This window comes from Bacillus rossius, chromosome 2, assembly GCF_032445375.1.
Source record: "Bacillus rossius redtenbacheri isolate Brsri chromosome 2, Brsri_v3, whole genome shotgun sequence".
In the NCBI taxonomy this organism is placed as follows: Eukaryota; Metazoa; Arthropoda; class Insecta; order Phasmatodea; family Bacillidae; genus Bacillus; species Bacillus rossius.
In genome coordinates this window covers 130,038,460-130,063,708 of record NC_086331.1, presented here as the reverse complement: position 1 = coordinate 130,063,708, position 25,249 = coordinate 130,038,460, and the positions used below count along the sequence as shown (strand labels likewise).

At 42.7% G+C, this 25,249-nt stretch overlaps 1 protein-coding gene across 1 annotated transcript in view; it reads right to left on the bottom strand.

Moving 5' to 3' along the window:
- Positions 1–22,106, bottom strand: part of LOC134528995 (uncharacterized) — a 92,692-nt gene extending 70,586 nt beyond the window's left edge. Inside the window, exons 1-5 of the mRNA XM_063362662.1 lie at positions 21,980–22,106; positions 16,284–16,472; positions 6,924–7,119; positions 5,254–5,394; positions 2,781–3,052 (exon numbers count right to left, since the gene is read on the bottom strand). Coding sequence (XP_063218732.1) covers positions 2,781–3,052; positions 5,254–5,394; positions 6,924–7,119; positions 16,284–16,472; positions 21,980–22,106 — 925 coding nt within the window. The remainder of the gene's footprint in view (positions 1–2,780; positions 3,053–5,253; positions 5,395–6,923; positions 7,120–16,283; positions 16,473–21,979) is intronic.
- Between the last annotated feature and the right edge of the window lie 3,143 nt (positions 22,107–25,249).

Sequence of the window (25,249 nt, the reverse complement as noted above, 5' to 3'; positions counted from 1 at the left end):
ACGAGAGAGCCAAACCCCGATCGTGCATCTTCGGTTTTTTTTAAATAAATATGGCGGTGTTGACAAAAGGATACTAATGGTCAATTAGGTTAGGTTAGCTACATTATAAATACTTTAAAACATTGTGGACGGTTGGTTTGGTTAGGATATAGCTACGGGAAAAAAGCATGAACTTCGGGGAACTTCGGGTTTTGGCTCTCTCGTCTGTGAAATGAAGGCTTCCCGGTAACAAATGTCCACAGTTGCACGCTTGTCAGCTTTTTTCTATCATAGAACATTATCCCTAGAACGAGCCAGGTTTGTCTTCACCAGCATCTGCGATTCTCACTGCAAGCCACGGTGTTACCCTTTGGTCCAAATCTGTCTACGTTTGCAACACTGAGACTGATAGCCAGTATGTCATTCATGATAATCGGAGGAAATTTTATACTTATATATTACTACTGGCTAACTTTTGTTTTGTTCTACTGCAGCAGAAACGTTAAAATACCAACCCTGCCAGATAGATAAAAGAATACGACTACTTATAAAAGACAGTTTTCCAAGCTTCAGCTATGCTTTATTTCTTTATTTGTATCAACTATTGCTTACATTTTTTATGAAGAAGAGTGCATTCTGTATTTAAGATACAATGTGCTCTACCATCGACAGGAAATAATACCTGTAAAAGTACACTGTAAAAATATTAGTCAAATTGTGTACACAAAATTTAGAAATTTTACATTTTTGTCTTGTGAGTTTGTAAAACTAGGGTAGTTAGTGTAATCTTACACAGATGTTTCTAAAAAACCAAATAGAGCTACAGGCTTCTGAAAAAATACACGAATATACACCGGTTATTACATCTGGGTTGTAACGATTTGCCGACAGCCAAATCACAAATCGTCGGGTTAGTATCGTCGTGGTATTGTGGCCCTGAGCTATTAGGTCTGTCGTGCTGGAGCCGTGCGGCGGCTCGTCGTGTCTGTCGTGGTATTGTGGCCCTGAGCTATCAAGTCTGTCATGCTGGAGCCGTGCGGCGGCTTGCCGTATCTGTCGTGGTATTGAGGCCCTGATCTATCAAGTCTGTCATGCTGGAGCCGTGCGGCGGCTTGCCGTATCTGTCGTGGTATTGTGTCCCTGAGCTATCAAGTCTGTCATGCTGGAGCCGTGCGGCGGCTTGCCGTATCTGTCGTGGTATTGAGGCCCTGAGCTATCAAGTCTGTCATGCTGGAGCCGTGCGGCGGCTTGCCGTATCTGTCGTGGTATTGTGTCCCTGAGCTATCAAGTCTGTCATGCTGGAGCCGTGCGGCGGCTTGCCGTATCTGTCGTGGTATTGTGTCCCTGAGCTATCAAGTCTGTCATGCTGGAGCCGTGCGGCGGCTTGCCGTATCTGTCGTGGTATTGAGGCCCTGAGCTATCAAGTCTGTCATGCTGGAGCCGTGCGGCGGCTTGCCGTATCTGTCGTGGTATTGTGTCCCTGAGCTATCAAGTCTGTCATGCTGGAGCCGTGCGGCGGCTTGCCGTATCTGTCGTGGTATTGTGTACCTGAGCTATCAAGTCTGTCATGCTGGAGCCGTGCGGCGGCTTGCCGTATCTGTCGTGGTATTGTGTCCCTGAGCTATCAAGTCTGTCATGCTGGAGCCGTGCGGCGGCTTGCCGTATCTGTCGTGGTATTGAGGCCCTGAGCTATCAAGTCTGTCATGCTGGAGCCGTGCGGCGGCTTGCCGTATCTGTCGTGGTATTGAGGCCCTGAGCTATCAAGTCTGTCATGCTGGAGCCGTGTGGCGGCTTGCCGTATCTGTCGTGGTATTGTGTCCCTGAGCTATCAAGTCTGTCATGCTGGAGCCGTGCGGCGGCTTGCCGTATCTGTCGTGGTATTGAGGCCCTGAGCTATCAAGTCTGTCATGCTGGAGCCGTGCGGCGGCTTGCCGTATCTGTCGTGGTATTGAGGCCCTGAGCTATCAAGTCTGTCATGCTGGAGCCATACGGCGGCTTGCCGTGTTCGTCGTGGTATTGTGTCCCTGAGCTATCAAGTCTGTCATGCTGGAGCCGTGCGGCGGCTTGCCGTATCTGTCGTGGTATTGAGGCCCTGATCTATCAAGTCTGTCATGCTGGAGCCATACGGCGGCTTGCCGTGTTCGTCGTGGTATTGTGTCCCTGAGCTATCAAGTCTGTCATGCTGGAGCCGTGCGGCGGCTTGACGTGTTCGTCGTGGTATTGTGTCCCTGAGCTATCAAGTCTGTCATGCTGGAGCTATACGGCGGCTTGACGTGTTCGTCGTGGTATTGTGTCCCTGAGCTATCAAGTCTGTCATGCTGGAGCCATACGGCGGCTTGACGTGTCTGTCGTGGTATTGTGTCCCTGAGCTATCAAGTCTGTCATGCTGGAGCCATACGGCGGCTTGACGTGTTCGTCGTGGTATTGTGTCCCTGAGCTATCAAGTCTGTCATGCTGGAGCCATACGGCGGCTTGACGTGTTCGTCGTGGTATTGTGGCCCTGAGCTATCAAGTCTGTCGTGCTGGAGCCGTGCGGTGGCTTGCCGTGTCTGTCGTGGTATTGTGGCCATGAGCTATTATATCTGTCGTGCTGGAGCCGTGCGGTGGCTTGTCGTGTCTGTCGTGGTATTGTGTCCCTGAGCTATCAAGTGTGTCGTGCTGGAGCCGTGCGGCAGCTCGTCGTGTCTGTCGTGGTATTGTGGCCCTGAGCTATTATATCAGCCGTGCGGTGGCTTGTCGTGTCTGTCGTGGTATTGTGGTGTCGTGCTGGAGCCGTGTCGTGGCCGTGCGAGCCCGCGCACCTGCAGTTGTCTTCAAGACCAGCGTGACTCGAGCCGAGCTGAGCCGGCGCGGAGAGCCGCCGTCCTCCGCCCTGATGGCGAACGAGACGTTCTGCCGGTCCGCGGGCAGCTTCTGCCGCAGCACCAGCTGGCCGGTGTCGCGGTTCATGCTGACCACGCTCTGCTTGTCCATGCTGTAGCGGATCTCGGAGTTGTAGGGCGTGGGGTCCTTGTCCAGAGCGTATACTTGCAGCACCACCGTGCCGACCGGAGTCCTCACGTCCACCCACACTCTGGAATCAGCAGGTCCCCGTTCAGCCACCAGCTGCAACGTCGGGAAGCCGTCTACAATAGCAATGTCCTAAACTGTCTCTGATTGGTCCACGTGACCCTCTGACGTCATGCGTCAAATGGGCGAAGGTCCGAACCTACCTGGTCCGAAGACATTCGTCAATTTGAACTTTTTCTCCCAACCTGTGTACTTCGGACACGGAAAAAGAACAGAACACTCACGATATTTGATTTCCCGGTTCCCGTTTGAAAACTTGGTGTTTGTTTTTGTTATTGAAGGAAATGGAAGGTGTTGTAATTCAAGAAGAGCAAGACGACATTTAAATTAGTGCTGTTCGATTGCTGTGATATGAGTTCATTTTTTAGCATTTACATTTGCCACTTTGCCTTACTGAATAAATATATAAAATTGAACTCCCACAACTTTCAAAAGTTCAATCTCAAACTACAAAGCATCAAAACAATAAACAAAAACATTTTGTTTGGCACATTTACTGCGCTCTGGTAGCAACTTTAGAAATCAATACATTCGGACATCGGACATCGCAATTGTGGACAGGGCAGTTTTCGGTGAGACAATGTGACGTCACTCACATTCGGATAAGGACACGGACCACGCACAGGTTCGGACTATTGTAGACGGGCCTTAAGATGTACATCAAGCTCTGTCCCTGCCCGAACGGGAAGCCTACAACTCACGCAGTTTCGGTTCCCTGCAAGAATTCCCGAAGATTTCCGCGAAGTTTTGCGTTTTGGATATTAACGCCACTTCAGCCGCTAAATCAGAAGTTTCCAATGAAAACAAGCATGCTGTGACTGACCTAACCTAACCTAACCTAACCCTTCGATTTTTTTTTAATTTCAATTTTTGAGAGAAATCCGAAGTTGCACGAACGTGGTAGGGAACCGAAACTACATGAGTTGTAGGCTTCCCCTGTCCGAACACGCCCGAATATTCACCTTCGGCCAACCTCAGGTTTATTTTATATATTTATATTTTTCTGTTTATTTTAATGTAGCTATACTAACCTAACTAACCGTCCATAGTGTTTTAAAGTGTTTTAATGTAGCTAACCTAACCGACCACTTTTAATATTTGAATTCATTTTTCCTGCGCAAAAAAAAAAAAAAACAAATCCCGAGGTTGGCCGAAGGTGAATATTAGGGCGTGTTCGGGCAGGGACAGAACTTGATGTACATCTTAGGCTTCTCGGAGCACATGGGTGCATGCTAGCATTCGACACGAGAGGTTCGCGTGTCAGGTCAGCAAGGACGTGAATGTGTATTGTCTAAATAAGTCACAGATTTGTCGAAGACAATGAAACTGTAAATATTATGGGTTTATAGGTTCGTGGATAATTAAATATCACAAACGAGCCATAATATTTAAATGAAAAAATGAAACTTTACTAGGTTCAATACATAAGATTTTTTAACATTAAATAATTATAGAGAAGAGTAGTTTGAATATATACATATATATATATATATATATATATATATATATATATATATATACATACATATATACACACACATCGTGAATTAAGAGGCTTGACATACAAAAAATATATTTTATATTATTTTAAAGGAGTACAATTTGATATGCTCAGAGTTGTTTATATTTACTAATTATTGTAGTAAAATTGACGGGGTTTTGTGATAAATTTACACATGCATTGCCTATATAACACGGAGTAAATTACATCAACAACTGACAAATTTACAAAATAGCATTTCTACCTTTATTTTTTATTTTTTTGTAATATAACGTGTATATGCGTGGCAGTATATCGAGTTTATTACAAAACTAAAATCAAGTTTATTTCGGGCGCTAACACGCAGCTTATGAACCCAGAAACACTTACCATTCCGCAATTGCAATCCATCAATTAATGCGTGATACAATTTTCTAACCTTATTTATAAGTTTATTTTATCTGCATGAAACAGAATAGGCCTATTCGAAAGTAGATCATATTACATGTGTATTCACTTGAAAAATATCTATAAAATTTTCTCTTCGCGTCATAGTGCTAAAATAAAATGCCATTTTCAATGATATATTAGAAGTGATTTTGCTATGTTCCTCATAAAGTAACATATGAAAAGTATTTTGATTTTTAAGAGTATAAATACTCAACTATATATATATAAACATAAGCATTTCGCTGTAACTATATATTTATAAGAATAATACTCACATATAGTTTGATGAATTGAAGATAGGTGGATAACGATTGTATTCTACTACTCGAATGCTCAGATTAATGTATGCAATTTCTTCATTAGAATATGCTGCGACGACAACCATGTATTTAGAGCCCACCGGACGATCAATGTACCTGTGTAAAGTAAAGTAATAACATTTTGTTCAGTTTTAATGCCGTTTCGATACAATTAGTCATGCACCACATTAAGTATCTATTCAGTCTTTTTTTTAAGCTATTATTCTTTTGTACTATTTGTCACTCTTAGAAAAATCAAAAATATTAGAAATTGCTTTTGTTTATTAATACAAAAACGAAAACCCAAACAGTAAGTTTTAATGAATAATACTAATGTAGCATCACCACCTTATTTGTGTAACGGAAAAGTATTGTAAAAATAATAGTTTTCACTCACATAGATAATCGACTTTTCTCTTGAATATTATTATTGCAGCAAAATATAAGACTTTTTTTAACAGTTCATTAAACAACATAATACTTTTATAGTAATTTCTATGAACTATACATTATAGTCTAAGAAAAGTAACTGTAGATTAAAACCAGTGATACTGTGTTTCTCAGAACGCAAGCAGACAGACTTTCGGTGTCGGTCATAGCCAAACATCTTGTTTGCAACCTGCTTGCTTCAATATCGTTTTCATGGATTGAAATTTATTGACATAATTCGGTCCATATTTTTTAAACAAATTTAAAGTAGGAATCCGCTGCTCGCACTAACCCTTAATATCTTTTAATATATTTTATACCACGTGAGTAGTATAGTAAAGGCGCTCCGGCTACTGGTTCCTGGCTGTGGAGCGTGGAGCCGATCCACCATCTTGGATTATGACGTCACGGCGGCCATTTTGGATGTCAAATTTCCTCAAAATTCCACAAAAATTGACTCAAAAATAATTTGGTGTGCTTGTGGACAGATATATTAAATAGCTGATTCCGAGTATTCATGTTATCTAGAATGCACTGTAAATTAGTTTTTATAAGTTAAAGCATGCTTGCTTACAGTAGGCTACTTCTCCTGATACTAAATAGGCTTATAAATATTTAAACCTTTTTTAGGAATGTTTTGTGTATAAATCTCTAAATAGGAATACCGGTAGGTTGAAGTATGCCGAAATTCTACAATGGCGGTCTGGTATTTACCTTTATCATGTAGGCCTATTGAAGCCTGAAGACATACTTGTAGTTATTTGCATTTAGAAAAGTTTATTTGTTACAAACTATCAAACCTTTTAATTGTTATACTAAAATCTTAATGCCGTACAAAAAACTTCCGTCAAACTATTTTTTATTATAAAAAGGGGGTTGTCTGTAAAGTCGTTTTACGGACGATAATTTTACGTGACAACGTCATAAGAAAACATTGATGAAAAATTGAATACTTTTTAATTTTCAAATATTATTTACAGTTTTTGCAAATTTAATTTAAATAGTTTGTTAAAATATAATCACGAACAATTAGTTAAAAAGCCCGCCTTAACCTGTTTGATATTATTGAAGATTTTCACGCACGGTGGTTGGCCGATTCTTGCACGCTTGGCTCAGGCGGAACGTGACAATTTTTCGTGCGTGCAGCCAGCGTTCATCGATTTATAAGACGTTATCACGTCAAAAACTAATTTATGAATAATATTCAGTAAGTCTACCTGCGCGTTGTTATGTTGCCAGTCTCTGGATGTATCTGGAAATAGTTAATGTCTGTGGAATTCCCATGCAGCATGTAGCGAGGTTTCAGTTCCGAAACGTCTTGTCTGATTGCAGTTATGGTAGTGACCACGACTCCAGAAGGTGCTGCTGAATAAATCCTTGGCTCGTGATCCAACTCAACGAAATATATCGAACCTGCAAACACCAAGCATACCACTTTTACGATATCATTTTTAAAAAAAGCACACAAATAAACCTGGTCATAGTTTGTGTTTTACTTAATGTAGAACAAGCTCAAAAATACTGTGATATAATAAAGGATATAAATAACTTCAAGGATACAACATGGCTTTTAATTAAACGTTGGAATTTTATACGTATTTTGCAACAAAGGTTGATCCTATAGCAAGAATTATAAGACATACACAATTTCATAAAACAGTATTTGTATACTGCAGTGACCAAACAATTAAAATAATAATTCACATAGTGATGTTGGCTTTCAAGAAGCTTGCAGAGTGCCTTTTTTTTACACTTGCTGAGCAAACTTACTAGGCCTAAATTAACTTAAATTCAAATTGGCTTTAACGAAAATGTTCATAAGTAGTATAAGAAAGTATGTCCGGGGACATGGCGCTGGCGCGAGGAGCGAGTGTACGGCGGCCATCTTGGATTTCTGACTTCACGGCGGCCATCATGGATGACGACCTTTGACCTTGACCTTGGCGACCATCTTGGATCCGCCATCTTTAAATCAAGCACCCCACTCACTCTTGATGAAATTTTCGCCACGGCAGCCATATTGATTTTTTTCCTGTTCCGCTGGAGGCCGCCATCTTGGATAACGTCGAATTTGTTTCTGTTGTTTGTTCCTAGAGAGCGCCAGCATCGCTCTTGATTTTTTTTCTGTTCCTTTGGAGGCCGCCATCTTGGATACCGCCGACTTGGTTTCTGCTGTTTGTTCCTAGAGAGCGCCAGCATCACTCTGTCTCATCACATATATCGATGTTCCATTACCTACCAGAGCTATTATGGTCCTTATCGACATTAAATTTAATTTTTTATGCAAAATACATTGGAAGTGTTGTGATTCGAACCATTGCCGCTCTGATATTTAGATTGAAAACATACGCCTTTAACCGCACGACCATCGTGGCAGTTTCCTGACTGAGAATTAAATAAGGTTTATATAAAAATAACATGCATATTCGGACTTGTAATTTTTTTTATTTTGAAGTAATAATATCATCACCTGTTCGACACAGCACAAAAATACGTAATTTTAATGCTAGAAATTCCAAAAAAATTTAAAAATTGCCTAAATCAAATGTTTAGTAACAAAACGAATTCGGTCCTCGGTTCGATTTCCGGCGAGAGTAAACCAGTAATTTATTAATGTATTTAAAAAATTTTCATAAAAAGTCATAAAAGCGTCTTACGGCACACCCGACATTTTGAATTATGTCACCACTGTATCAATTATCGTTACGGACGCCATCTTGAAAATCTTTATTTATTATCAGATTTTAATGGAAAAAAGTTCAAAATTCATCAAAAAATTAACTTATTAGAATACTGATTGATTAGATCGATTCCCGTCCTTGGTTCGCAACCGGTAAGAGCAAAAAAAACTACAGATCCTTCCTCCATGGAAGCCACCTAGACTGACTACTTTCATAGTTTTGACATATATTTTTGCATTCGCAAGCTTGCAATAAGTATGAGTTGGAACTGCCAAGTAAACTTGTCATCTCAACCTTAGTTAAAACCTGACACAAGCTTGATCCAAGATGGCGGACTTGTTACTAGCCAGCTTGATTAAAGCTAATCATGTCTGACTGGTAGGTTGAACTGGATACAAGTTCAGTTTTAATCTAATTTTAACTTATTTAAACATTAGGTATATTATACAATTGTAAAATAAAATCATTGAAATATATTTCGTCACAAGATTTTCTTAGTAAAGGGGCTTTTCGAATGTGATTTAAATAATTTTACATAACCTATTATATATATTTTTTTAAGGTTTCAAACCCTAATTTTATATAAAACCTTTTGCATTTTTTTTCTATCTATATACTGTATTGACTATTTCTGTATATAAAGGTCTCCGAAACGAAACCAACTCTATCGAATTCTGTCAAGTCTTTTAGATTCTAATTTTATATATATTATCGCCATTCATGCACGATGTGATCTTTCATATCCTCTTAAAGCTTTCACACTTGTATTGGCAGGCTTTCTGCAGGCTTTCTGCAGGCTGATTCTGATATCAGAATTATGCAAACAAATCTAAAGGACGAGATTACTTTTTGTGTTAAAAAAAAAGAGACAAAGATAATTCTGCAGAAAGAATAAGGAAAGTAACTAAACAATCCAACATGCAAAACAACAAGAACTGAAAAAAAATTGGTTGTCTGTAAAGTCGGTTTAAGGACGATAGTTTAACGTGACAACGTCATAACAAAATATTGATTAAATGATTGCATACTTTTTATAACTAAAATTGAATAATTTTTATTGAATTATCACTATTTTGTATGGATACAAAGAAGGAGTGAAATGAAATCTACAATTTAATTTATACATTTACATTTATTTGCACTCATTAATTCAAATATGTTTATTACTTTAACGAACAGAATATTTTAACTATAATTTTTATACATGTTTGCTATTTAACTTCTTCCAATCTGTGTTATTCCGTTAAGGATAGGACGATGATAGGAAAAGTAGGAAACGAATGGGAGTGTTTCAAGTTTAATGTGCCTCGAAAAAGTCAAATCGATGGTTGTTCCAATCGAGTGGAAGAGAGATAGATGCGGCGCAAGCGTACAATGAGCTTAACGGGACACAGCGTAACGGGACAATGTGCGTAACGGGACACTTTTTTTCGTGCGTGCAGCCGGCGTTCATAGATTTATTAGACGTCACGTCAATGAATGAAGCTAGACGACACATCGAAGATAGTGCAGTTCAGCCGCTGACGCAGGGAGGCCCCGGAAGAGGGATAGTCGGACGACACGAGGAGGCCCCGGAAGAGGGATAGTTAGACGACACGAGGAGGCCCCGGAAGAGGGATAGTTGGACGACACGAGGAGGCCCCGGAAGAGGGATAGTCGGACGACACGAGGAGGCCCCGGAAGAGGGATAGTTAGACGACACGAGGAGGCCCCGGAAGAGGGATAGTTGGACGACACGAGGAGGCCCCGGAAGAGGGATAGTTGGACGACACGAGGAGGCCCCGGAAGAGGGATAGTCGGACGACACGAGGAGGCCCCGGAAGATGGATAGTTGGACGACACGAGGAGGCCCCGGAAGAGGGATAGTTGGACGACACGAGGAGGCCCCGGAAGAGGGATAGTTGGACGACACGAGGAGGCCCTGGAAGAGGGATTGTTGGACGACACGAGGAGGCCCCGGAAGAGGGATAGTTGGACGACACGAGGAGGCCCCGGAAGAGGGATAGTCGGACGACACGAGGAGGCCCCGGAAGAGGGATAGTTGGACGACACGAGGAGGCCCCGGAAGAGGGATAGTTGGACGACACGAGGAGGCCCCGGAAGAGGGATAGTCGGACGACGCGGGAGATGTCCAGGGTTGCCGCTTGCCGCTGGGACGCCAGCAGCTGACATTTCCCGCGCGGTCGATAGCGAGTCGCGGCGCCCGGACAATCCACGAGCAAACCAGCTGCCACTCGGACAATGGCTCTCGCCGCCAGCCCGTCTGCTAGGGGCCCGCCTGGTCAGCTCTGCGAGTACACTCCACTTGCCCTGAAGTCATTCCACCTAAACTGAATTTCGGCTGAATGCCTGTTAGGTCGAATGACTAGTAGGGCAAATGACGTTTAGGAGATATGACTTTTAGGGCAAATGACTTTAAGGTCAAGTGACTTTTAGACCAAGTGACGTTTAGGAGGTATGAATTTTAGGACAAATGACTTTTAGGTCAAATTACTTTTAGGGCAACTGACTTTTAGGACAAGTGACTTTTAGGTCAAGTGACGTTTAGGAGGTATGACGTTTAGGGAAAATGCCTTTTAGGTCAAATGACTTTTAGGGCAACTGACTTTTAGGCCAAGTGACTTTTAGGTCAAGTGACGTTTAGGAGATATTAATTTTAGGTCAAATGACGCGCACCGAGCTCTGTGCGTGTGTTAGCGAGGCGGTGCTTCTAGTGCGGTATCTCCTGTAAGCTCCTCTTCTCGTCGTGCGTCGGGCTACTGTGATATCTGAGCGATAACCATTACATTATATGACGAAGGAATTAAAACTGAGTGTGTATCGCAAGTCCCTTAAGTGCTTTCAAAAATATTCACCTGTTGTTTCATGCCTGAAATATTACTCTGAAAACACGCTTTTTTAGCAATTTTCACGCTTTAAAAAATACCGTTTATAAACTCAATCCGGCAACAGAAGTTATTATCCGCCCTCGGAAAATTCTTAAATGATTTTTCGCAAACAGACCCCACTCGGAAATCTTTGGTGGTTTCCAAATCGCGTTATTTTTTTTCTGAAGCTCTGCTCACCGTGTGTTCCGGCTCTATGAATTTTCTCGTCAGTTCACACCATTTTTTTACCCTCCCCCCACTTTGGTAGTGGGATGTGGGGGCTGTGAGGGGAAATTAAAGTAAAATGGTGGGCATTGAAAAGTTCAAGCCAATAGGAAACTTTACATAAAAAATTTAAAATAAAATAATAAAAGTTTTAAATAAAATAAATAGCGTATTTTCGAGCAGTTCCTGTGAGAAAATATCCGGTGACCAGAAGTCAATGGTAGTAAACCTGAGATCGTCAATCAGTGGTCTTTTTTTTTTTTTTTTTTTAATACGTGTTACATTGCCTTTGAACCTATAAAATTTCTTATTTAACTAGTCATATTTCTGCTGCCATGTCTGACAAAAAAATTTTCTAAAAGGTAGCTTCCAGAAATTAATGAAACCAAATGTGTAAACATACACATATAAAAATAAAATCTCGTGTGTCATTACCATGGGCCAAATCATACATTAATATTAGCCAGTGCAATTGTTTAAATAGATTGTAACACCAAATATCCGTCGCACTTAGTTTTCTCAGTCTTGGAAGTAGCAATACACTAAAATCCAATACTGTTCATTTCATTGTTAACCATATGAAATTATGCACCGAGTCTTCTGAAATAATCATTTCTAAGTCTATTTCAAAATCTGCAGCAGTGCACATGCTAGGCCGCGCCTATATAATGGATTGCATTAATTTTTTTCGAGTCTACTCTGGCTTTGTACCTTTTAACCACATCATTACCTAACTGACATTTCACTTTAATTCCGGTAACCTACCCTCCCAGGATAAAAATAAAGTATAATTATTTATTACACATACCGAACCTAATCATATCATTAATCACGCATTATGCTACTCAGTGTGGGCAAGACTCCGGAATGCAGGCCGCGAAATTGTATTTAGTTTAGTTTCTCTTCGCATGGCCAGGGTCGACCCTCCCTCCCCCTCCCTTGCTCTCTCGGATTGGAGGAGGGCTTGTTCGCTAGCGAGACGCTCGCGTGGCCAGGGTCGACCCTCCCTCCCCCTCCCTTGCTCTCTCGGAGGGGAGGAGGGCTTGTTCGCTAGCGAGACTCTAGCGTGGCCAGGGTCGACCCTCCCTCCCCCTCCCTTGCTCTCTCGGAGTGGAGGAGGGCTTTTTCGCTAGCGAGATGCTCGCGTGGCCAGGGTCGACCCTCCTTCCCCCTCCCTCGCTCTCTCGGAGTGGAGGAGGGCTTGTTCGCTAGCGAGATGCTCGCGTGGCCAGGGTCGACCCTCCCTCCCCCTCCCTTGCTCTCTCGGAGTGGAGGAGGGCTTTTTCGCTAGCGAGATGCTCGCGTGGCCAGGGTCGACCCTCCTTCCCCCTCCCTCGCTCTCTCGGAGTGGAGGAGGGCTTGTTCGCTAGCGAGATGCTCGCGTGGCCAGGGTCGACCCTCCCTCCCCCTCCCTCGCTCTCTCGGAGGGGAGGAGGGCTTGTTCGCTAGCGAGATGCTCGCGTGGCCAGGGTCGACCCTCCTTCCCCCTCCCTCGCTCTCTCGGAGTGGAGGAGGGCTTGTTCGCTAGCGAGATGCTCGCGTGGCCAGGGTCGACCCTCCCTCCCCCTCCCTTGCTCTCTCGGAGGGGAGGAGGGCTTGTTCGCTAGCGAGATGCTCACGTGGCCAGGGTCGACCCTCCCTCCCCCTCCCTTGCTCTCTCGGAGTGGAGGAGGGCTTTTTCGCTAGCGAGATGCTCGCGTGGCCAGGGTCGACCCTCCTTCCCCCTCCCTCGCTCTCTCGGAGTGGAGGAGGGCTTGTTCGCTAGCGAGATGCTCGCGTGGCCAGGGTCGACCCTCCCTCCCCCTCCCTCGCTCTCTCGGAGGGGAGGAGGGCTTGTTCGCTAGCGAGATGCTCGCGTGGCCAGGGTCGACCCTCCCTCCCCCTCCCTTGCTCTCTCGGAGTGGAGGAGGGCTTGTTCGCTAGCGAGATGCTCGCGTGGCCAGGGTCGACCCTCCCTCCCCCTCCCTTGCTCTCTCGGAGTGGAGGAGGGCTTGTTCGCTAGCGAGATGCTCGCGTGGTCAGGGTCGACCCTCCCTCCCCCTCCCTTGCTCTCTCGGAGTGGAGGAGGGCTTGTTCGCTAGCGAGATGCTCGCGTGGCCAGGGTCGACCCTCCCTCCCCCTCCCTCGCTCTCTCGGAGGGGAGGAGGGCTTGTTCGCTAGCGAGATGCTCGCGTGGCCAGGGTCGACCCTCCCTCCCCCTCCCTCGCTCTCTCGGAGGGGAGGAGGGCTTGTTCGCTAGCGAGATGCTCGCGTGGCCAGGGTCGACCCTCCTTCCCCCTCCCTCGCTCTCTCGGAGTGGAGGAGGGCTTGTTCGCTAGCGAGATGCTCGCGTGGCCAGGGTCGACCCTCCCTCCCCCTCCCTTGCTCTCTCGGAGGGGAGGAGGGCTTGTTCGCTAGCGAGATGCTCGCGTGGTCAGGGTCGACCCTCCCTCCCCCTCCCTTGCTCTCTCGGAGTGGAGGAGGGCTTGTTCGCTAGCGAGATGCTCGCGTGGCCAGGGTCGACCCTCCCTCCCCCTCCCTTGCTCTCTCGGAGGGGAGGAGGGCTTGTTCGCTAGCGAGATGCTCGCGTGGCCAGGGTCGACCCTCCTTCCCCCTCCCTCGCTCTCTCGGAGTGGAGGAGGGCTTGTTCGCTAGCGAGATGCTCGCGTGGTCAGGGTCGACCCTCCCTCCCCCTCCCTTGCTCTCTCGGAGTGGAGGAGGGCTTGTTCGCTAGCGAGATGCTCGCGTGGCCAGGGTCGACCCTCCCTCCCCCTCCCTTGCTCTCTCGGAGGGGAGGAGGGCTTGTTCGCTAGCGAGATGCTCGCGTGGCCAGGGTCGACCCTCCTTCCCCCTCCCTCGCTCTCTCGGAGTGGAGGAGGGCTTGTTCGCTAGCGAGATGCTCGCGTGGCCAGGGTGGACCCTCCCTCCCCCTCCCTTGCTCTCTCGGAGTGGAGGAGGGCTTGTTCGCTAGCGAGATGCTCGCGTGGCCAGGGTCGACCCTCCCTCCCCCTCCCTCGCTCTCTCGGAGGGGAGGAGGGCTTGTTCGCTAGCGAGATGCTCGCGTGGTCAGGGTGGACCCTCCCTCCACCTCCCTTGCTCTCTCGGAGTGGAGGAGGGCTTGTTCGCTAGCGAGACGCTGGCATGGTCAGGGTCGACCCTCCCTCCCCCTCCCTTGCTCTCTCGGAGGGGAGGAGGGCTTGTTCGCTAGCGAGATGCTCGCGTGGTCAGGGTGGACCCTCCCTCCCCCTCCCTTGCTCTCTCGGAGGGGAGGAGGGCTTGTTCGCTAGCGAGACGCTCGCGTGGCCAGGGTCGACCCTCCCTCCCCCTCCCTCGCTCTCTCAGAGTGGAGGAGGGCTTGTTCGCTAGCGAGATGCTCGCGTGGTCAGGGTCGACCCTCCCTCCCCCTCCCTTGCTCTCTCGGAGGGGAGGAGGGCTTGTTCGCTAGCGAGATGCTCGCGTGGTCAGGGTGGACCCTCCCTCCCCCTCCCTTGCTCTCTCAGAGGGGAGGAGGGCTTGTTCGCTAGCGATATGCTCGCGTGGCCAGGGTGGACCCTCCCTCCCCCTCCCTTGCTCACTCGGAGGGGAGGAGGGCTTGTTCGCTAGCGAGATGCTCGCGTGGTCAGGGTCGACCCTCCCTCCCCCTCCCTTGCTCTCTCGGAGTGGAGGAGGGCTTGTTCGCTAGCGAGATGCTCGCGTGGTCAGGGTCGACCCTCCCTCCCCCTCCCTTGCTCTCTCGGAGGGGAGGAGGGCTTGTTCGCTAGCGAGACTCTAGCGTGGCCAGGGTCGATCCTCCCTCCCCCTCCCTTGCTCACTCGGAGTGGAGGAGGGATTGTTCGCTAGCGAGACTCTAGCGTGGCCAGGGTCGACCCTCCCTCCCCCTCCCTTGCTCACTCGGAGTGGAGGAGGGATTGTTCGCTAGCGAGACGCTCGCGTGGCGTAGGTAGTGGGTTCGAGTCTGCAACCAACACATTACTTTGATTTCTTGGCACCGTGTGCGTGTAAGTGCGACGTGTGACCTAACACAACCACACATTACAGTGTCCATGACCCGGGTCCGTAGCCATGGAATTTAGCGATAGTAAACATTACAGTTTTATTAACTAAACACGAAAATAGTAAAATGCCTCTGCAAAAAAAATTAATTAAAAGTTTTAATTTTAAATGGCACAACTGTAATTTTTGTTTTAGGTAGAGTGTGAGTAGCATTGGCATTTCAGAACCCCCAGAACGGAATATTGGGACACTCCACTGTTTACGCACGTACGATAGTTTATTTATCCCTAGTCCCCGCCGGCCGTCTAGAACAGTTGCGTCAGTAATAATCTTCAAACTAATGGCGTAATAAATAAACACTGTGAAATATAACCGGATACGATAAACTGTATGTCTATATTTTTAATCTTAACTGACACCTTAGTCTCTCTGAAAACCTTTGATGCCCTCGGTGATAGTTATTACAGTCAGGGGCGCAACAACTAAATTTCCAAAGGTGGGCAATATACCTTTGTATAAAGAATCATCGATCCCCCCTATTGAAGCGGGTGGTCCGGGGGTCCTCCCCCGGAAAAATTTGTATTTCAAGGTGGAAAATGGTGCTATTTAAGCAGTTTTATTATCTAAAAATTGATTACACAACACTTTATTTGCCCCCGTTTGCCCCCACTTCAAGGTTTCAGAGGGGGGGGGGGGCAAAATACCCTTGCCCCCCCCCCGCTGTTGTTGCACCCCTGATTACAGTGCATTTGGACACCGAACAGTAAAATGTCCTGACAGGGTTGGTGGCCAGGCCAGAGGTCCACGGTGTAGAGTTGGGATGCGCGCTCACCTCTGGAGTCATGCGCTGCGGTGGCCAGCAGGGAGAGGCAGGCCAGCAGGGAGACGCAGGCCAGCAGGGGACAGCAGGCCAGCAGGGAACAGCAGGCCAGCTGGGGACAGCAGGCCAGCTGGGGCCCGCAGAGCATGGCGTCTGCGTGACGAGTGGCCCGGCTCCAGCGACTGGAGTCCGCGTCCACAACTACGGCGCGCCGTCACACAACTACGGTACCCGCACGAGAAACACCTCTTCGCTCGTACCGAATACCAACTGTGTGTCCTTTATCGACGCAGCCTTAACCACGGGCTCAATTCAGTGAGAAAGTGTCCTTGAAATTATATCCGAATTGTTTCAATGCAAACGCAACCTGGAGTACCACAAAAAAAAAATCTTTAGCAGACATTAGTTTACGTTTACACATTTTCACACTAGCTGCAGGTGAATTTTAAACTTTTACACATTCACGTCAATCATTAACATAAAAGGTTGTATGTAGACAGCAACTGCCTAGGTGACCAAAATAATATTGTTAAATTTTAACAAAAAAAAATAGTGCCTTGTTGCCTTTTGGATTAAAAGTTCTTTAAGGAAGTGTAAGGAAACTTCATAAATAGGTACCTATATATTTCATTGGTTGTCAGGTATTTAGTTTGTTACTTTTCCCGCGCCGGCATTAATTCTGGCGCTTTTTGCCTCATCAGAATAACAAACACGTTGGAATAATTTGATAGCCCTGAATTTATTAAGGCACATTGTTGGCATTTTAAAAATTTATATATCAAGTTTAGAGAGTTTATTACGTAGTATTCATTGCTAAAGAAAAAAATATTACCACATAGAAGGGGGGAAAATTGGTTTTTGGCCACCACGAACTTCAATTTTTCTTAGTATGGCACTACCAAACATTTTGTGTTCACAACAAAAAAGTAGTTTATTGTTGTCACTAATAATTCTTTTTTTTTTTTTTGACGTGACAACGTCTAATAAATTGATGAACGCCGGCTGCACGCACGAAAAAGTGTCCCGTTACGCACATTGTCCCGTTACGCTGTGTCCGTTACGCTCATTGTTCGCTTGCGCCGCATCTATCTCTCTTCCACTCGATTGGAAACAACCATCGATTTGACTTTTTCGAGGCACATTAACTTGAAACACTCCCATTCGTTTCCTACTTTTCCTATCATCGTCCTATCCTTAACAGAATAACACAGATTGGAAGAAGTTAAATAGCAAACATGTATAAAAGTTATAGTTAAAATAATCTCTTTGTTAAAGTAATAAACATATTTGAATTAATGAGTGCAAATAAAATTAAATTTATCAATTAAACTGTAGATTTCATTTCACTACTTCTTTGTATCCATACAAAATAGTGATAATTCAATAAAAATGATTCAATTGTATTCATAAAGTATGCAATCATTTCATCAATGTTTTGTTATGACGTCACGTTAAACTATCGTCTGTAAACCGACTTTACAGACAACCAATTTTTTTTACCGTCTACAATGTTATTAACCTGCAGAACAAATTATTTTGTCGAGTCTATATTAAAAAAGAAAATTTCGTTTGTGGGCACACAAAGTGTTTGTTGTGCGTATTCCAAGTTTTCAACCGTTGAGTCCTCCTGCATAGCCAAAGAGCGGTAGGTTTGCGTACCGTAGTCATGTGCCGTGGTTACGGTACGTCCCACGGGCCGGCTGGGGCGACCAGCCAGTCCCGCGCATGCGCACAAGCGAGGCCGCGCCCAGCTGCGCGCTCAATCCAGCCGCGCGGCCCGGGGAAGCCAACTTTTCACAGACAAGAGAGCCAGACGCCCGATCGTGCATCTTCGGTTTTTTTTTTTTTTTGTTCATTGTAAAAGGTTAGGTTAGCTACATTATAAATACTGTACAACATTGTGGACGGTTGATTTGGTTAGGATAGCTACATTAAAGATACTGTGAAACCATGTAAACGGTTTCCTAGCCCTGGATAGCTAGATATTAAAAAGGTTATTTGCTAAGAAACCATAAAATGATTTTACAGTACCTACTGTATTTTTAATGTAGCTATACTTACCTAATATAACCAACAATCCACAATGTTTTAAAGTATTTATAATGTAGCTAACCTATCCTAATCGACCGCAAAATTTAATGCCACGCCGGTTTATACAATGAGATAGAACGGAAAAAAAAAAAGCTAGTGTGAACTTCGGGGGACTTCGGGTGTGGCACTCTCGTCTGTGAAATGAAAGCTTCCCGCGGCCCGGCCGGGCCAAAGAGCAAGAGGGAGGAAGAAGCGCGACTCGTAGAGCTCCGCGCGGCATGTGGCGCTATCTGTCGGCTGGGCTCTTCACTACCAGCAGAACAACACTCGGCCGGGGTTTCAAATATTTATTTAACTGCCGCTACTTATTCATCATTTGGGAAATCCCTCAGCGCGGGTGAGGTACAAGTCTTTTTAGGGGCTTATTTCCTCCCTTCGGGTAATCATTATATTAAGAGTGTGAGGGATGGAGTAGCTAGCCCCCCCCCCCCCCCCTCGATTCAACTGTTTGCAGTGCTTGATGGAACATGTGGGTGAATTTCGGCTCCCAAGTTCGCACCTCTCTCTCTCTCTCTCTCTCTCTCTCTCTCTCTCTCTCTCCATCTCCCAAAGAATCGCCCCGTTAACATAAGTGCTAAAATACGCCATTGAGTGACCCATACGACAAAATACATCACTCATTAATAAACCTCGACTGCAAGAAATGTTTCGTAATGTTCCTATACACATAACGGAAGTTAATAAATTTATTGGGTATCAATAATAAACATGCGAAAATTACCAACCACAATTTTAATAGGTATTTTGCAAAATATAACCTCTAAGGGGTGAAAAACATAAATATGGATTAAAGATTAATACAAATTCGCAGAATAAAATTAAGCATAATAAATTATTTTTGTATCAATAATAAACTTAAGAAAATTACCAATCACTATACTACTATTTTTTGGAATTCCAGCTATAAGGGGCGAAAAAGGGGTGTATATGGTTTTAAGATTAATAAATTTAAATTAGAATATAATCAAGCATAATAAAAAGTGAGTACCAATAACATATGTAGGCCTACGAAAACCAAAAACCACAATTTTTACATTTTGCCAAATGCAACCCCCGAGAAGTTAAAAAGGGCGTACATTGTTTGAAGAGCTATATATATCCAAATTAAATTAAGCATAATACATTATTTTGTGTAACTATAACAAACATACGAAATATACTAACCCTTTTTACCATTTTGCAAAATGCAACCTCTAAAGGGTGAAAACGGGTAAAAAATTTTTAAAGATTAATAATATTACTCTGAAATAAACTAGGCATTTAAATAATTTTTGGTAGTAATAATAAACATACAAAAATTACCAGCCACAATTTTACCAATTTGACAAATTCAATCCCTAACGTTGGTAAAACGGGAAGGTGTGTTTATAAAACAAAAAACTAACACTTCAAATTCAATTAGAATAAGAAGTGAGAAACTAAAAATACTTGCATCTAGAGTTACGTATTGTCTATTGTTTGCATTTTTTACTATTAATTTTTTAATTGGGTTGTAAACGGGGTAAGACTACATTTATTAAAAAATATATATCGTATCACGAAACTTATTAAGTAAGATGTAAATTAATGGTAAAAATAATAAACTATTAAATTATTAGTTTACTCTTTTGTAAGATTCCGCTCCTAAGGGTTGTAAAAGGGTTACGTTTGTTTTAATGAAAAAAAAAAAATGTATATTTCCGAATACACTAGATCTAAGGGTTAGAAATGAAGCCCGAACATTAAGCATATAGAGTTACAAATAGTATTTTTTAAGTTATCCGGATTTCATCTTTTAAGAGTGTGAAAAGTGAGTAAGTTTTGTTATATCATAAAAAAAAAATATATCTCCATAGCAAACAATGCTGTATGTAAGAATATCAGCATAATCAATCATACATCCATGCAAATTAAGACGAAGATAAGAAGCTTAGCAATAATAATATACAAAGTTTTGATTTAATAGCATATTTTAACTTTTATCATTTTTCTATATTCGACTGTAAAGGGGGTAAAAGGGTGGTCAATTTTTTTTAATTACCTATAAAAAATAGTATCTCTGAAGCTAATAAAGTAGGAGGTAAGGTTTGTGGTATGATTTATAAACATGCAAAATCTACCAACTCGTTTTACAATTAGCTGAAGTTATACTTTTTAAAAAGTGAAATATTGTAAATATGATCTAAACATTCAAAAATAATATCATCTGACCAAATCAAACTTAATTTAAGATATTGGAAATAACAAATAAAAATACCCCCAGCTACCATTCTTTGGCTCAATACTAGGAGAGGCAAGAAAAAAATAACTTATGCTAAAAAATATTTTTAAAATTAATATCACCTCAATTTAATATTTTACTATAAAAGTCAAAGCTCAGCTACAACAATTAAAACAACTCATTTCCAAAATAATATTTGTTGTTTAAAATAAATGTTACTACAATCAACATTTACATCCATTTACAAACAAATTAATAATTATTTTATATATTAAAGCACATCTTGCACAAATGATTCTTATGACTTTTTATTTGTAAGCTGTGGTCTCACATGTCGTGAAAGGTTATTGAGTAACAGTAGGTGCAGTATTGTTTTCAGTTGTCATAAATAAAGGTTGGTAATTTTTTTCCTTTTCTTTATTGTTTAATTACATTAATTGGGCACACTTATTATGCTTGTTCAGTCCATACCCATTGACCGATACTTCAGGATTGTTTTTCTCAAGAGTTTTCCTATGGGTGGTTTTTACCGAACCGTCACATTACTTTTCTAAGAACATTTTGACGTGACAACGTTTAATAAATCGATGAACGCCGGCTGCACGCACGAAAAAGTGTCCCGTTACGCACATTGTCCCGTTACGCTGTGTCCTGTTACGCTCATTGTTCCGTTACGCTCATTGTTCCGTTACGCTGTGTCCCGTTACGCTAATTGTACGCTTGCGCCGCACCGACAGAAGTGAAAACTTAAAAATTTGTATATAAATGTGTAGTATAAAATAATTTCTACGTCAAATGTACGTAAGAAAATGAATCTGATTACTAGTATAATTTTAAGTATTTATTCTTTTATTATTAAAAAAAAAGTAGCATCTGTCGGCGAGTGCAGTAATAATAGGTTATGTAAGATATTTGATTACATTTTATTTATATGAAAACTTGTTCATAATTATATTTAAACTTTATAGCTAAACGCCAGTTTTTTTAAATTAATTACAAGTCATCTACACGTGAACTGTTTCGTCGACTGTTTATAAAGTGAAGTGAAAAGTTAATGTGGTTTTCATTGCTTATTACAACAACAATTTCGGCAGTAAAGGTTAATTATTCTTGCATTTTAAAAATCTGATTACTAGTATAATTTTAAGTATTTATTCTTTTATTATTAAAATTAAAATGATTATATTTTATTCATAAAAGTATGCAATAATTTCATCAATGTTTTGTTATGACGTTGTCACGTTAGACTATCGTCCGTAAACCGACTTTACAGACAACCAATTTTTTTTTTTTTTTTTCAGTTTGTGACTACCCCTTGATAGGATGCTACCCACAATGCTCCCAGAGAGCCACTTCAATTCGCCTGTAGGTTAGAGAACCGCAGAAGCCGCGCCTGAGGCGCAGGCTGCCCGCACACTTCTCGTGCGCAGAGAACTTTCTCGGCCATTGGGACTGCCCCTGACGGGTATATAAACCCCCGTCTGGAAGTGGAACGAGGCCGGAGGGAGGCGGCAGGCGGCCTGCAGTGTGGCAATTAATGGCATGGTCGAAGCATATTACGACAAGCAGCTACCTAGTAATAATATACTTAGATGTAGGTATAGGCTGGCTGGCAGCCTGGCGAGAAACGACAAAAAGTCGCCCCCGAAACAATCAGTGCCACCCAAAGTAATGCAGACAGCAATGTCCAAGTTCCCGCCCTTTGCTTAGTTATTTCTACTCTGTCCAACTCTTCTTCCGGAACCATCCTTCTGTTTCCTGTAACCAACCTGCTTGTTATTAATGCATGATATGTTGCAGCCTGCATGTACGTGCCCAGGGTTTTCCCTGAGTCTATGCAGGTTTTACCTGGGCCCAACTTATCTAGTTTTTAGTCTAGAATAGTCAGTGAGGGGAGTTAGTCATGGCGCCATTTGCTACCATGGCTGGCCAATCCCCCTTTTAGCACATGATGCATTCTTCCTCTCTCGCATGGCTTAAACCCTGCATGATTAGAGCGTATAGGCTTCGGCCTGAGACGCACTTAGAGTCTTTCCCTAACCCAGACCCCTCCCAAACACACTTATTTTTTAGTTAGGTTAGGAAAAAAAAGAAGAAAGAAATTGGAACTAGGAGAAGCAGCACAACCACCGTACCACAATTTGAGGAGCGAGTTAGTGTGTGCTACTATCCTCCATTTTGTGTCACTCGTTCAAGTATGAAGAAGTGAGTACGGGGTTGCGACAATAGTATTCGGGTACGAGTTTATTGCAGCATTGGAGAATGCTGACATCTGGATGGAGCTCATACGAGGAGGCGGTAGAAGTTCGACGACACTCATGCCAGGAGGGAGTGAAGGGAGAACGATCTGTAGACTTGTTGTAGAACTCGTTGATGCTCGACAACAGGACTCCTCGCGCGAGCATGTAGAGGCGAGCAGTTTTATAGTCGATACCACATGGTCTGCGGTGGCTAACGTATATTAGACCAGTAAAGTTCATAACAAGTCAATTTAAAGTTTAAAGCATTTAGTTTTGCATATTAAAATATTGCTTTTTGTAATGTATATTTTGTATTGTAATGTCATTTCAAGAGTGTACTTGCACTTTGCCTTTTGTTGCTGTCACTCTAATAACGTTCATATAAATATTTTTAGAATTTTAATATTGTTTACATTTAGCTTCAAGTCCTTTATTTAATTTAATGATTCTTAGGTTATAAATATTGGAATTAAGAGAAAGTGTTGGAATTTAGTGAACGTTGGTTTTAATGAGGCATAAATGGTTGAATTTTATTGCAATGCTGTCATGCAGTTTTGCCAAAAGTCGTAACCGCATTTTAATTGAAGGCAATATAAATTTTTCTTAAAGCCTTTGAATTGTTAAGCTTGTTGATATTTTTCTTAGTTTTTCTTTATATGTGTGTTCACAGCTGAAGCAACATCGACTACTAAATTTTGAATGGATTGTGAACCATCTTGATCTTGTGCTGTTTGTTAATAAATGTTTGCACGAATCGCTCGCTCGCTTATTTCCTAATCTGTTGCACCCCTAAAACATTGGAACAAGTTATATCTGGTGTATTAGTGATGGTTAGTCCAAACCACTGAAGTTATATTTATTTTCCAAAGCAAATAATGTATTACCGACATGGTTCTGATGACTTCCCTCGACCAATCTAGTCAGAATACACCATTTAAAACAAAACTGATCGTTAATGCTGTGTAATTAACTACTGCTCTTTTGTTGATGGTCTATTCAGGTAAAGCAAAAAAAAATTACAATTGCTACCTACTCGTATTGAGCCTTACTATCATTTGGCTGTATATTTTTGCACATCTTCGTGTTTTTATTCAGACTGTTTGCAATGCAAAACGACCTCATCGCATTTTACACACTTATATGTCTCCTGAGGCAAGGTCAGAATCCTATTGCAGTTTATAAGCTGTATTTTGAGGTTATCAATGTGCCCAAATAGTTTAATACACTTTTCGCACTAATACAGTCGTCTTTGATTACTAATCGGGCATATGCTTATTTCATATCAACAAGCACTTGAAGTTTTATTAAAGGACCCTAACAGTATTCGCACAGTTGGCAAAGATATTTCGAGGATGAAGTCGCCTGAGTCGGCACTGTTATTGGCATTGCTGAGGACACCTCATACATTTAAGTCATCATCTGACGAAACGTCATTAATCAAGATCTCTTCTGGCGAAACTACACCCGTTGAAGTCACCAAAGGCGTTGACTGTAATTCAGTGACCAGGATCTCCGCGATAATCATCGTCAGTAGTATGTAAATGTTCCTCCAGCGCTAAGAGTAGGAGTGAGGATTGAGTATTGGGTCCGCCATCTTGGATTTTTATGTCACAGCAGCCATCTTGGATTACCTTAAGTGTGACCTTGACCTTCAAAATTTGCAAAAATATGACTAAAATTTCTCAAAATTTACCAAAAATTCGCCAAAATTTACAGTGTTTAGGAAAAAAATTCCGTTAAAAAATCTCAAACAATCGGGAAAAACAAAAATGTCTCAATTTCAAGGCAAAATTTACTGTTTTGAGGAACATTTCCCGTTTTTAGTTCCAAAAATGTCATCGACTTGAAATGTCCTCGAAAAGGCTTAAAATCCTCATCTACAAGCCTCCAGTAACCTCTGAGGACATTTGACTTAAACCAATAGGATATCATGACCGCCATATTAAATTGTCATGTAACCATTGCAATTTTCGTAATGGCCACCATATTGCAAATCCATAATTATTTTCCAAAAAATAGGAAAAAAATTTAAAATTTATAAAAAAATATTGATTAATAAAATTTTAATAAAATATTATTTTAAAAAAAGCGCTTACACCATGGAGTCCTCGGTTCGAACATAGTGATAACAAAATAAAAATGGCAACAGGTACTTCCTCCATGGAAGCCACCGACAGAGTGACCCCCCGATACTAATGCCAAGGTATATATAAATATAAATCGTTGGCTAGTATCACGTAATGTCCGCCATCTTGTTTTCGTCTACTGGGTGCTGCCATCTTATTTCTTCTGCTAGAGAGCACTACCGCCATGTTAGTTTAATTTTCACCTGCTAGAGTACAGTAATTATTTCTTCACAGAGCACCTGCCATCTTAGAAATCTGTATTTATTAAGCTAGAAATTCGTGAAAATTGCGAAATTCATAAAAAAAACTCATTAATAAACT